The following is a 14,216-nucleotide window of genomic DNA, read 5'->3' as shown; positions in this document are numbered from 1 at the left end:
AGTGGCAGTTAGTGAGTGAGTGACAGTGAGTGAGTGACAGAGAGTGAGTGACAGTGAGTGACAGTGAGTGAGTGACAGTGAATGAGTGAGTGACAGTGAGTGAGTGACAGTGAATGAGTGACAGTGAGTGACAGTGAGTGACAGTGAGTGAGTGACAGTGAGTGACAGTGAGTGAGTGACATCGCTCCACTCGTGGCCCTCGCTCGTGGGGTTTAGGGTCACAGGGACAAGAGGGTTTCTCTTTACTACAAACATCAACTCATTGTTTGTAATAATGGTGCATTTTAAACAATCCCAGCTGGGATTCGGACCCAGATATGTGCAGTTCCACAGGTGTTGGTTGTCACATTGTGCCAGAGCAACTCGGCCTCACTCTCCTGACGTCTTTGCTAGTTAACAACAATAGTTTTGTGTTTCAATGAACGTGGATTTCTATTGCCTATACAGCAACAGAGAGTGGCTGTCATGTTGAGCAATGTAACCACAGTAGTAGCAGCAACAGCTGCTGTGGTTGCGCAACAGAATCCGGTCTCCTGCAGCAGCTGATTGGGATCCCATTCTGCTGGCGGCCGATCAGATCCAGATTCCAACACGCGGAGTGGATCTCAGCGGCTGGGATTCAGGGTCAGGCCGAGCGCTCCTATAATCAGCTCCTTTGGGGGCCCCGCACCGTGCACTCCGATGTTGAAGTCATCATCACCATCATCATCACTCATCATCACAATCATCATCACCACCACCACCATCATCATCACTCATCATCACTCATCATCACAATCATCACCACCACCATCATCATCACCATCATCTCCATCATCATCATCTCCATCATCATCACCATCACTCATCATCACCACCATCATCACCACCATCATCACCACCATCATCACCATCATTATCACCAACATCATCATCGTTACCATCATCACCACCGTTACCATCATCACCATCATCATCACCATCATCACCACCATCATCATCGCTCTTCATCACCACCATTATCACCAACATCATCATCGTTACCATTATCACCAACATCATCATCATCATCACCACCATCACCACCATCACCACCACCATCACCACCATCACCACCATCATCACCATCATCACCACCATCACTCATCACTATCATCACCACCACCATCACCGCCATCAGCCACTGTCCATCCACTGCTGGATGAAGAAGGCCTCCCCAAAGCGTCCCATGCATTGTTCAAGACAATCTCAAACAAGTTACAATGAAGCTACTCGCTTGCTCAGCCCTATCCCATGGCCCAGCCGACTGGGCAGCTGAGTGGGCAGCTGAGTGGGCAGCTGAGTGGGAAGCTGAGTGGGCAGCTGAGTGGGCAGCTGAGTGGGAAGCTGAGTGTGAAGCTGAGTGGGCAGCTGAGTGGGCAGCTGAGTGGGAAGCTGAGTGTGAAGCTGAGTGGGCAGCTGAGTGGTAAGCTGAGTGGGAAGCTGAGTGGGTAGCTGAGTGGGCAGCTGAGTGGGAAGCTGAGTGGGCAGCTGAGTGGGCAGCTGAGTGGGAAGCTGAGTGGGCAGCTGAGTGGGCAGCTGAGTGGGAAGCTGAGTGGGCAGCTGAGTGGGAAGCTGAGTGGGCAGCTGAGTGGGCAGCTGAGTGGGCAGCTGAGTGGGAAGCTGAGTGGGCAGCTGAGTGGGAAGCTGAGTGGGCAGTTGAGTGGGCAGTTGAGTGGGATGCTGAGTGGGCAGCTGAGTGGGAAGCTGAGTGGGCAGTTGAGTGGGAAGCTGAGTGGGCAGCTGAGTGGGAAGCTGAGTGGGCAGCTGAGTGGGAAGCTGAGTGGGAAGCTGAGTGGGCAGCTGAGTGGGATGCTGAGTGGGAAGCTGAGTGGGATGCTGAGTGGGATGCTGAGTGGGCAGCTGAGTGGGCAGCTGAGTGGGATGGTGAGTGGGCAGTTGAGTGGGAAGCTGAGTGGGAAGCTGAGTGGGAAGCTGAGTGGGATGGTGAGTGGGCAGCTGAGTGGGCAGCTGAGTGGGATGGTGAGTGGGAAGCTGAGTGGGCAGCTGAGTGGGCAGCTGAGTGGGCAGCTGAGTGGGCAGCTGAGTGGGAAGCTGAGTTGGAAGCTGAGTGGGCAGCTGAGTGGGAAGCTGAGTGGGCAGCTGAGTGGGCAGCTGAGTGGGAAGCTGAGTGGGCAGCTGAGTGGGCAGTTGAGTGGGCAGTTGAGTGGGAAGCTGAGTGGGCAGCTGAGTGGGAAGCTGAGTGGGCAGCTGAGTGGGAAGCTGAGTGGGAAGCTGAGTGGGCAGCTGAGTGGGATGCTGAGTGGGAAGCTGAGTGGGATGCTGAGTGGGATGCTGAGTGGGAAGCTGAGTGGGCAGTTGAGTGGGCAGCTGAGTGGGCAGCTGAGTGGGATGCTGAGTAGGAAGCTGAGTGGGATGGTGAGTGGGATGGTGAGTGGGAAGCTGAGTGGGCAGCTGAGTGGGATGGTGAGTGGGCAGCTGAGTGGGATGGTGAGTGGGAAGCTGAGTGGGCAGTTGAGTGGGCAGCTGAGTGGGCAGCTGAGTGGGATGCTGAGTGGGAAGCTGAGTGGGAAGCTGAGTGGGATGGTGAGTGGGAAGCTGAGTGGGCAGTTGAGTGGGAAGCTGAGTGGGCAGTTGAGTGGGAAGCTGAGTGGGAAGCTGAGTGGGAAGTTGAGTGGGATGGTGAGTGGGAAGCTGAGTGGGATGGTGAGTGGGCAGTTGATTGGGCAGCTGAGTGGGAAGCTGAGTGGGCAGCTGAGTGGGCAGTTGAGTGGGCAGTTGAGTGGGAAGCTGAGTGGGCAGCTGAGTGGGAAGCTGAGTGGGCAGCTGAGTGGGAAGCTGAGTGGGAAGCTAAGTGGGCAGCTGAGTGGGATGCTGAGTGGGAAGCTGAGTGGGATGCTGAGTGGGATGCTGAGTGGGAAGCTGAGTGGGCAGTTGAGTGGGCAGCTGAGTGGGCAGCTGAGTGGGATGCTGAGTGGGAAGCTGAGTGGGATGGTGAGTGGGATGGTGAGTGGGAAGCTGAGTGGGCAGCTGAGTGGGATGGTGAGTGGGCAGCTGAGTGGGATGGTGAGTGGGAAGCTGAGTGGGCAGTTGAGTGGGCAGCTGAGTGGGCAGATGAGTGGGATGGTGAGTGGGAAGCTGAGTGGGAAGCTGAGTGGGATGGTGAGTGGGAAGCTGAGTGGGCAGTTGAGTGGGAAGTTGAGTGGGCAGTTGAGTGGGAAGCTGAGTGGGAAGCTGAGTGGGAAGCTGAGTGGGATGGTGAGTGGGAAGCTGAGTGGGCAGTTGAGTGGGAAGTTGAGTGGGCAGTTGAGTGGGAAGCTGAGTGGGAAGCTGAGTGGGAAGCTGAGTGGGATGGTGAGTGGGAAGCTGAGTGGGAAGCTGAGTGGGATGGTGAGTGGGCAGTTGAGTGGGCAGTTGAGTGGGAAGCTGAGTGGGAAGCTGAGTGGGAATCTGAGTGGGAAGCTGCACGGAGCTCCGAGGGATCCCTGACAGAGACAGAGGCAGGCCCCAGCCTTGTGCTGCACACCGCACGACGCTCATCATCGTCACAGCAGCAGCAGCAGGCGGTTGTTGTTACTTTTGCCGTGAACAGGAAACCCGCTTCCTCAGCGCGGTTCTCAGCGTCGCTTGCGCCGTTTGTCGCCGTCGATCCACGCTGCTGCGTCGCATCAGGACGTGGTTTGTGTTGCGGTTCGTCGCTTGTGTTACGTCGCATTGGAAACTCAAACTCACCTCCTTCGAGTTTTGCCTGCAACTCGTTTATGTTGCATCAACACGTGAGTTGTTTCAACGTCTGTGTATCTTATTCGTCCTTATGCTTCATCAGGATTGTCATTTAAATACATTAATTTGGAGTTGATTTTCTGATTTAATCCTATGCATCGACAAGTTCAATGTAGCTGTAGAATGAGCCTGACGCTCGCTGTGGTGACTCGTTGCAGGAATCCCGCAACACGCTGAGGTTTGCGGTATCAACTCTCTCAAACCTGAGCACGGAGCCGGAGCTGAAGTCGTGCTTCCACCAGGAGCTGGCGGCGGACGTGCTGGCCTGCTACCTGGACGTGCCCGACGCTCCCTGCAAGCTCTCCGCTCTACGAGCCCTGGCCAGGATCTCCACTGAGCAGGACCTGGACATAATCTGTAACGCACAGGGTGAGGAGGAGTCTCACCACGGGCTGTGTGACCACCCTTGGTGTGAGGGCCACTGGGGTCGAGGTGTGTAGAGTCACGTGGCCACTCAGCCCCCGAGTGGCCACTCAGTGCCGGCGTCTCTCTGTGCGTGGCGATCGACCGCGACAGGGGGGGAGTGGAGAGGAGGCCGCGTCACCGACCACGCCCCTGACCCAGTCACGTGACCCTCCCCCCCACTGCCCCCGTGCTGCTGAGGGCCCTGCCAGGCCGCGTGCTCAGCTCGAGGCGCTGCCGCTCCCTCGCCTCGCCGCGCCGGTGCCGGGAGGCCCCAGCCAGGGCAGAGACAGCGTGCTCTGCTGTGTGTGTGTGTGTTGTGTGTGCTGTGTGTGTGCTGTGTGCCCTGGTGTGTGCTGCTGTCTGTGCTGCCCTGTGTACTGTGTTTGCTGCTGTGTGTGTGTGCTGATTGCTGTGTGCGCTGTGTGCACTTATGCTGTGTGCTGCATATTGTCCATGAGCTGTGTGTGCTGTGTGCTGCTAGGGGCCGTCCATAAATGACGTCACGAGATTTTGGACGATTTTTGACCCCCCCCCATCGTCACACGGCGGCACAAAAAGTCAGACGCCCCCTCAAATATGACGTCACAAAGCTCTGCCCCACCCCCCCCAAAAAAATAAAACATGCTTCAAATCGGTTTAAACTACTGTCATTGTACTGCGTAGTTAATGTGCACATTTTGATGTGACGTCACATTTCTCAAACCCCCCCCCCGTCACACATCGTCACAAATGTCTGACCCCCCCCCCCCCAGGTGCGTGACGTCATTTATGGACGGCCCCCTACTGCATGTTGTCGGTGTGCTACTGCTGATGTGTGTTGTGTGCTGCTGTGTGTTGTTTACGCTGTGTGTGCGTGCTGCTGCTGCAGGAGCCATCTCCCTGCTGACGGACATGGTGAACCGGCCCTCATACAAGACGTACACGCTGCTGGAGAACATCCTGTACCCTGCCACGGGGCTGGTGCAGACTCTCACCATGGTCTCCATCACGGCCGGCATCCGCAGGAAGGTGAGGAGGCCTCGCGCTCCGTGCCGCTGCCTCCTGGCCAGGCGACAGCGGCCGCTGTGCCGATGGCTCCAGGGGAGAGCCCCTTGGGGCAGCAGCGTGGCGCTTGTAGAGAGAGGGGGGGGGGGCGGTGGGGACGGGGGGTGGGGGCGGTGGGGACGGGGGGTGGGGGGGATGGGGGGGGGGGAGCTGTGCCCAGACACCAGCGATGACGACACCAGAGCAGGCGGTGCGAGGGTCTCTCCATGCGCACAACGCTCACGGGAGCAGCGCTACGACCTGTGCAGGTGATGGACTCGTGGATGTCAATAATTATATACACTCATTGACTACAACTTGAGATATCATGTTTAAGGAATTAAAATAAATATTGTTATAATTGTTCATCATAACTTGCGAGTGCACATAAAGCGTACAATCGCTGCAGGATAATGTACTGTGCTGCTTTTGATGCTTGGATATTTACAAGACGCGCGTTTGTCCATGAATGGGCAGTTAGACAAGTCTATAGCTACACTCACGTCTACACAGCATCACAGCGTTCATACAAATCTGGTTACTGGGCTGTACCTGATCCCCACGTGGTTCATGTGGAAGCTGTGAACATCCCAGATGCTCCACTCTGTGAGTCACTCCATGTGACTGGGTAGAGTGACTCTGTCCAGATTCTCACAGACAGCAGATCTGTGTGTTTACTGTGTTTAGATGGGGAATTACTTTTTGTAGATGGGAGATTAATTTGGTTAGATGTTTGATTACTTTCTTTAGAAGGGGGATTAATTTGTTTCGATGATATTTGTTTAGATGGGAGAATACTTTGATTAGATGAGAAATTACTTTGTTTATAAAGGAGATTATTTGGATTATTCGGGGGATTACTTTGCTTAGATGGGGGATTACTTTGTTTAGAAGGGAGATTATTTTGATTAGATGGGAGATTACTTTCTTTAGATAGGATATTACTTGGTTTATATGAGATATTATTTTTATTCGATGGGGGATTAATTTGCTTAGATGGGAGAGTTCTTTGTTTATATGGAGGATGACTTTGTTAACATGGGAAATTACTTTGTTTAGATGAGAAATGACTTTGTTAATATGAGAGATTACTTTGTTTAGATGAGAGATTACTTTGTTTAGATGAGATTGCTTTGTTTAGTTAGGGGATTACTTTGTTTAGAGGATGGTAACACTCATTCCCCATACAGATGGAACAGATGTAAATGGATCCACTTGTACTGCCATCCCGTGGCAAGCCAGGAGGTGGTGGCCTGGCTCCCGTGGGAATTTCACAAATTTGTGCGATCCGCCAACCCTCGCCTCCACAGCGCTGGGTCACGGTGCACAGAGCCCCCAGCGCTACGTGGGGTCACTTGCGAGCAATGTTCAGCGTCGGACCGTGACGCTGGCTCGCATCACCGCTGGTTTTCAATCGCAGATCTTTAACGTCCGCCGTGAAGCAGGCCGCGTGAACGTTTGGTGACTCCCCCCACGGTATTAACCAGGGCGGCCTCTGGGGATCAAACCCTGAACCTCCGCACGAAGCGGCGACCGCGCCGCCACTGGGCCCCATCAGCCCCCTCGCTGCGAGCGGCCGTCACTCAGCACAGCGCACGGCTGGGAGAGTCTCTGTGGGGACTCGGTGGGGTGGGGGGGGTCAGTTGGTCTGGGCGCCCCTCAAGTAACACCGGGGGAACCCAATGGTACCAAACGTCTCCTCTAGCGGAGCAGAGCTGGGCACGGCGACACAGGGGATGAGTCTACGCAGCTTCACAGCTTCTAGCAGCACAGCGAGTTTATCAGCTGTGCACGTTAAACAATAGACATTAAATAACAACCATACATTGACAATGGCAGATCAACAGTAATTAGTTTAATGAAATTCAGAATCACAACTCAACTCATCAGACGCTGCAAGGGATCCGCGTGCTGCAGGGGCTGCGTGGAAGCGCAGGAGAGAGGCGACGCTGCCCACGCACGAGGCCACCGCTAGCGGAGTCGAGGCGCGGGGTGCCCCCTCTGGGACACGACAGGGGGTGCCGAGGCTCGCACCGCGGGGACTCGCGCGCGGAGTTCGTGCGGCGGAGAGACTCGTGGGCGACCGCCCAGGAAACAAACTCTCCCCGGCGGTGCCGTCTCCCCGTAGCGCCGGCAGGAGGCAGCGGGGCGCGCGGTAGCGGTCACGCCAGTGGGCGGAGCGGTCCTCGCGCAGAGGGAAGCGCGGGAGGGAAACCCGGCCCGGACTCGGCGAGGCCGCGGCGCCAGTGACGCGCCGCTAGGGAGCGGTTTGCGACGAGCGTCGTTCACTCTCTGGGAGGGAAGCTGCCGTGGGGTCGTGGTGAGGAGGGCGCTGGACTCGCTATCCACCGGTCGCCAGTTCGATTCGATCTCCCGGCGCGGCAGCTGAAACAGCGGGGCAAGCTTCGTAAACCCCCGCCTCTGTCCGCCCGGCAGTAGATTGCTCACTGCAGTGAGTTGATGAGGAGGCCGCGTGTGGTGGGGTAAAGTGTGGGTACTCCCACATCTTTCAAGATGTTTGGGCAGTGTGGAAGAGTAGACCAAATACCCTTTAGAGGGGCTCTCTATAGCTTCTCTACAAGATGCCCTACTGCCAGCAGTGGCGTGAGCAGGCACTTGCAGGGCTGCACCTCTACTTAGTACTTGTGTACAAGACCCTCGTGTAGGTGAGTGTTGTGTACACGGGGTGTACTCGTGTGCCAACGTGCAGATGAGTGAAGCCAAATACCTGGAGAGTTGTAGAATTTTCCTTCTTAAACACACAATGTGGTTCATGATATTGCACATGTCATCTCTGGCCTGCTTTTATCTCTGCTTGTTTTCTCTACAGAAGCCTTCGGCATATACAATCCTGTTTATTGTTAAACGTCCAGGTGGAATGTTGATTGGTCGGTGCCGTTTGGTCGGGTCTCTGCGTAAGCCGTACTCAAGAAAATGTATTTTAAGTACAACCATGAAGATTCCCCACCAGTAGCCTCCAATACTTTTTCCCAGTTTATATTTTCTACATCTGCAATAATTTATATTTTGTAAAATACGTTGGTGTACCTTGTTCTAAGCATCTTGGGGAAGGGTGCGTTATGATACTTAGCAAGTGCGTTACAGCTCTCCATTACAGTTCTCATGTTTATACCTAACATTCCCACACATACCTCATGTGTGTAGAGGCTGTGATTTGCAACACAGAGACGTTTAACACGTAGGCTTTCATAATAGAGGTTTTTGGGTTAGATCGCATAAATATATAAATGTGTCGTTTAAACCCGCCACCACCCGACACAGCCAACTAGTAAGGGTTGTCACGTAAACAGAACGTGGCCAATTCGTCACTAGTACAGCACCACACCGGTGTGTTGGAGAGCCAATCCCCCCCCCCCACTTTGCGCAAGAGCGCAGAAGCGTGGTCACCACATCTATGCCTCTATATAAGGAACAAAACAGGTGAACTTCTCCACAAATCTGGCTGTCACCTGATGAAGCTGGTTGTAATTACTGGCGAAACGTCGTACTCAGATTGTAAATGTTGTGGCTTGGCTCTCCAACACACCGCTGTGCTGTACTAGTGACGAATTGGCACGTTCTGTTTATGTGACAACCCTTACTAGTTGGCTGTGTCGTGTGGTGGCGGGTTTTAACGACACATTTATATATTTACACGATCTAACCGAAAAAACCTCTTAAGGATGATATTGGTCGCGAAAGCCTACGTGTTAAACTTAGGATTTCGTGACCAATATTATTCATAATGAAAGCTTTTGAGTTAGATCGCGTAAGTAGAAATGTGTCGTAACTACTCCTTGGCTCCTCCCCCTCCTCTTACCCTATATAACAATGTCTCATCACAAGTAACTCTCGCTAGAGTTATTTTGCTGTGCCTTTTACACCTGATGAGGGAGGCTTGTGTTGCCTCCGAAACGTCGTGATTTAATTTAGTTGTTTTCATTTATTTTATTTTATTAATTGTTTTACCTACATGACTTTACCGAAAAAACCAAAGAGTATGAATCCTTGCAGTCACGAAAGCTTCAAATCTAGACTGTGTCGTAACTCTCCACCGCCTGACACAGCCAGTAAGGTTTGTCACGTAAACAACGCGCCAATTAGTTACTACTTGAGCCCACTGGTGTGTTTGAGAGTCCCTGCTCACATCACACACAGATTTCTCTGAGTGAGAGTGAGAAGATGACTCGTCCCTGCTTTGCCCCTAGACGCTGCAGCCAGGAGCCGAGCTGGATGAAGAGGTGCTGCAGGAAATCCTCCCCGAGGTAAGGCGGCTCCCAGGGCACCGCGCATGGCATTTGGGGGTGCCGCGTGGCGCGCGGCGCACGGGGGGGCGACGCGACGAGCGTGACGCCGGCCTGCAGCGCTGCGCCGCACGCGTCCACGCTTCTCCACACGCTACTCCACACGTCCACGCTGCTCCACGCATCACGCTGCGCTCCCTACACGGCAGTCGTGCGTCGTAGCACCCGGACACTCCTTGTATTGATAAACAGCCGTGGAGCTAAACATCGACAAATATAATAAAACATTCTTGGAGATGCATTGTGGGAGGAGAGGGCAATGCAGAAATATTATCACGCTATAAATACTCCCGTGTCTATTCTCCTTACTTTCATGAACCCACAATGACCAGTGTGGTGAAGTATGGTCAAATTACCCCCCCAACAGCAGTGGATTGACGACACGGCCTACACACGTCCATGTGCACACTGCCGGCTACAATTCTCAGACGACGAATTTTCTTACGACAACAAAACGCGACCGCGATGCAACACGCCGAGACGTCCCAGTAACGGGCTACAGAACGTCGGCGGTAATCCATTGTGACGTCACGGCACCACACGGCAGGGGGAGGGGAAGAGGGCCCCTGCCCCAGCCAAGTGGGGAGCTCGCGTTAGGGGGGAGAGGAAGATTCACATGGGGAGGGGACACGGAGAGGGAGGAATCAGCAGCAGGCTGAGGAGAAGCCAGGGAGAGGGGGGAGGGGGGACAGCTGACCCCCTAATAAACGAGTTGACCCACACGCGTCTGGTGGGCTTAGCAGGCGGCCTTCCACCACTCCTCATTCCGCTGCCGCTTGACCAACAAGGGTCTCTGCACCTCGCTTTCCCGTCCCCACCTCCTCGTCCGCCCCGCTCATCGTGGACTCTGTAGGAAGGGAGACCACGTGACTTCGAGCTCCCACTCCCCCTCCCTTTAATCTTGTGGCTCAAGTGCTTCAAGCCCGCCTGTGTCAGGGGGGTATCGTGTCAGGGAGGTGTTGTACCAGGGGGGTGTTGTACCAGGGGGTGTTGTGTCAGGCGGGTGTTGTGTCACCGTTTCCATGAAGGGGGTTCGTGCTGCTTCCACTTGCCCAGTCGTCTTCCTGGCTGTGATGCTAAAGGGCTGGAGTAGGTCGTGCTGCTGTCTCGTCACGGTAGCGAGTTTCAGGCCCCACAGAGTCTCTTAGACCGACGGGGAGAGGTTAGTGCCACGTGCCATTGAACAGCACCAGAATATCGTGATGGAGATTTACAACGTCCGGACATAGCCACAAATCATGGAGGTAGTCAGATGGTGACTTTAACGGAGCTCTTGAGGATGAATAATGCGGGAGCCCTGGCAATGACCACGGCTCGGCACACGCAGTGGGACACGGGCAGTGACATTGACGATGGTCATCACGAGAGTGACGTGAAGACGAGTGCAGCAAGCGGCGTGTGTGCATCTCTACCTCTCCACTCTGTCTCCCTGTCTCTCGCTGTGAGCGCAGCTGAGAGAGAAGCTGAAGGTGGAGACTGAGAGACGAGGTGAGGAGCACTCCGTGTGGTGTCACTTACACTCAGTGTGCGTGTCACTTACACTCAGCGTGTGTCACTTACACTCAGCGCGTGTCACTTACACTCAGCGTGTGTCACTTACACTCAGTGTGTGTCACTTACACTCAGCGTGTGTGTCACTTACACTAAGCGTGTGTCACTTACACTCAGTGTGTGTCACTTACACTCAGCGTGTGTGTCACTTACACTCAGCGTGTGTGTCACTTACACTCAGCGTGTGTCACTTACACTCAGTGTGTGTCACTTACACTCAGCGTGTGTGTCACTTACACTCAGCGTGTGTGTCACTTACACTCAGTGTGTGTCACTTACACTCAGCGTGTGTGTCACTTACACTCAGTGTGTGTCACTTACACTCAGCGTGTGTCACTTACACTCACTGTGTGTCACTTACACTCGGCGTGTGTCACTTACACTCGGCGTGTGTGTCACTTACAATCAGTGTGTGTGTCACTCACACTCGGTGTGTGTCACTTACACTCAGTGTGTGTCACTTACACTCAGCGTGTGTGTCACTTACACTCAGTGTGTGTGTCACTTACACTCAGTGTGTGTGTCACTTACACTCAGTGTGTGTCACTTACACTCAGCGTGTGTCACTTACACTCGGTGTGTGTCACTTACACTCAGTGTGTGTGTCACTTACACTCAGTGTGTGTCACTTACACTCAGTGTGTGTCACTTACAATCAGTGTGTGTGTCACTTACACTCGGTGTGTGTCACTTACACTCAGTGTGTGTCACTTACACTCAGCGTGTGTCACTTACACTCAGTGTGTGTGTCACTTACACTCAGTGTGTGTGTCACTTACACTCAGTGTGTGTGTCACTTACACTCAGTGTGTGTCACTTGCACTCAGTGTGTGTCACACTCGGCGTGTGTCACTTACACTCAGTGTGTGTGTCACTTACACTCAGTGTGTGTGTCACTTACACTCAGTGTGTGTGTCACTTACACTCAGTGTGTGTGTCACTTACACTCAGTGTGTGTGTCACTTACACTCAGTGAGTGTGTCACTTACACTCAGTGTGTGTGTCACTTACACTCAGTGTGTGTGTCACTTACACTCAGCGTGTGTCACTTACACTCGGTGTGTGTGTCACTTACACTCAGTGTGTGTGTCACTTACACTCAGCGTGTGTCACTTGCACTCAGCGTGTGTCACTTACTCAGTGTGTGTGTCACTTACACTCAGCGTGTGTGTCACTTACACTCAGCACGTGTGTCACTTACAATCAGTGTGTGTCACTTACACTCAGCGTGTGTCACTTACACTCAGCGTGTGTCACTTACTCAGTGTGTGTGTCACTTACACTCAGCGTGTGTGTCACACTCAGCGCATGTGTCACTTACACTCAGTGTGTCACTTACACTCAGTGTGTCACTTACACTGAGTGTGTGTCACTTGCACTCAGTGTGTGTGTCACTTACATTCAGTGTGTGTGTGTCACTTACACTCAGTGTGTGTGTGTCACTTAAACTCAGCGTGTGTCACTTACACTCAGCGAGTGTGTCACTTACACTCAGTGTGTGTGTGTCACTTACACTCAGTGTGTGTGTGCCACTTACACTCAGCGTGTGTCACTTACACTCAGCGAGTGTGTCACTTACACTCAGTGTGTCACTTACACTCAGTGTGTGTGTCACTTACACTTAGTGTGTGTGTCACTTACACTCAGTGTGTGTGTCACTTACACTCAGCGTGTGTCACTTACACTCAGTGTGTGTGTCACTTACACTCAGTGTGTGTGTCACTTACACTCAGTGTGTCACTTACACTCAGCGTGTGTCACTTACTCAGCGTGTGTGTCACTTACACTCAGCGTGTGTGTCACTTACACTCAGCGTGTGTCACTTACACTCAGCGTGTGTGTCACTTACACTCAGCGTGTGTGTCACTTACACTCAGCGTGTGTGTCACTTACACTCAGCGTGTGTGTCACTTACACTCAGCGTGTGTGTCAATTACACTCAGCGTGTGTGTCACTAACACTCCGCGTGTGTCACTTACACTCAGCGTGTGTCACTTACACTCAGTGTGTCACTTACACTCGGTGTGTCACTTACACTCAGTGTGTGTCACTTACACTCAGCGAGTGTGTCACTTACACTCAGCGAGTGTGTCACTTACACTCAGTGTGTCACTTACACTTGGTGTGTCACTTACACTCGGTGTGTGTGTCACTTACACTCAGTGTGTGTCACTTACACTCAGTGTGTGTCACTTACACTCAGTGTGTGTCACTTACACTCAGCGAGTGTGTCACTTACACTCAGCGAGTGTGTCACTTACACTCAGTGTGTCACTTACACTCAGTGTGTGTCACTTACACTCAGTGTGTGTCACTTACACTCAGCGTGTGTCACTTACACTTGGCGTGTGTGTCACTTACACTCAGCGTGTGTCACTTACACTCAGTGTGCGTGTCACTTACACTCAGCGTGTGTCACTTACACTCAGTGTGCGTGTCACTTACACTCAGCGTGTGTCACTTACACTCAGCGTGTGTCACTTACACTCAGTGTGTGTGTCACACTCAGCGTGTGTCACTTACACTCAGCGTGTGTCACTTACACTCAGCGTGTGTCACTTACACTCAGCGTGTGTCACTTACACTCAGTGCGTGTCACTTACACTCAGCGTGTGTCACTTACACTCAGTGTGTGTGTCACTTACACTCAGCGTGTGTGTCACTTACACTCAGCGTGTGTCACTTACACTCAGTGTGTGTCACTTACACTCAGCGTGTGTCACTTACACTCAGTGCGTGTCACTTACACTCAGCGTGTGTCACTTACACTCAGTGTGTGTGTCACTTACACTCAGCGTGTGTGTCACTTACACTCAGCGTGTGTCACTTACACTCAGCGTGTGTCACTTACACTCAGCGTGTGTCACTTACACTCAGTGTGTGTGTCACTTACACTCAGCGTGTGTCACTTACACTCGGCGTGTGTCACTTACACTCGGTGTGTGTCACTTACACTCAGTGTGTGTGTCACTTACACTCAGTGTGTGTGTCACTTACACTCAGTGTGTCACTTACACTCAGTGTGTCACTTACACTCAGTGTGTGTGTCACTTACACTCAGTGTGTCACTTACACTCAGTGTGTGTGTCACTTACACTCAGTGTGTGTGTCACTTACACTCAGTGTGTGTGTCACTTACACTCAGCGTGTGTCACTTACACTCAGCGTGTG

At 53.0% G+C, this 14,216-nt stretch overlaps 1 protein-coding gene across 2 annotated transcripts in view; it reads left to right on the top strand.

Annotated features, from left to right (window-relative positions):
* The window catches only part of LOC144736793 (uncharacterized), an 870,278-nt gene that overhangs the window by 419,059 nt on the left and 437,003 nt on the right, over nt 1-14,216 (top strand). The window contains exons 3-6 of one of the 2 annotated variants that reach the window (XM_078619441.1): nt 3,921-4,131; nt 5,036-5,175; nt 9,399-9,455; nt 10,946-10,982. In XM_078619441.1, coding sequence (XP_078475567.1) covers nt 3,921-4,131; nt 5,036-5,175; nt 9,399-9,455; nt 10,946-10,982 — 445 coding nt within the window. The remainder of the gene's footprint in view (nt 1-3,920; nt 4,132-5,035; nt 5,176-9,398; nt 9,456-10,945; nt 10,983-14,216) is intronic. The other variant, XM_078619432.1, reaches the window with a different exon arrangement.

The sequence above is a fragment of the Lampetra planeri genome, chromosome 3 (assembly GCF_965212315.1).
Source record: "Lampetra planeri chromosome 3, kcLamPlan1.2.h2, whole genome shotgun sequence".
Taxonomy (NCBI): domain Eukaryota; kingdom Metazoa; phylum Chordata; class Hyperoartia; order Petromyzontiformes; family Petromyzontidae; genus Lampetra; species Lampetra planeri.
The sequence above is the reverse complement of the archived record's forward strand: the minus strand, read 5'-3'. Positions and strand labels throughout refer to the sequence as shown.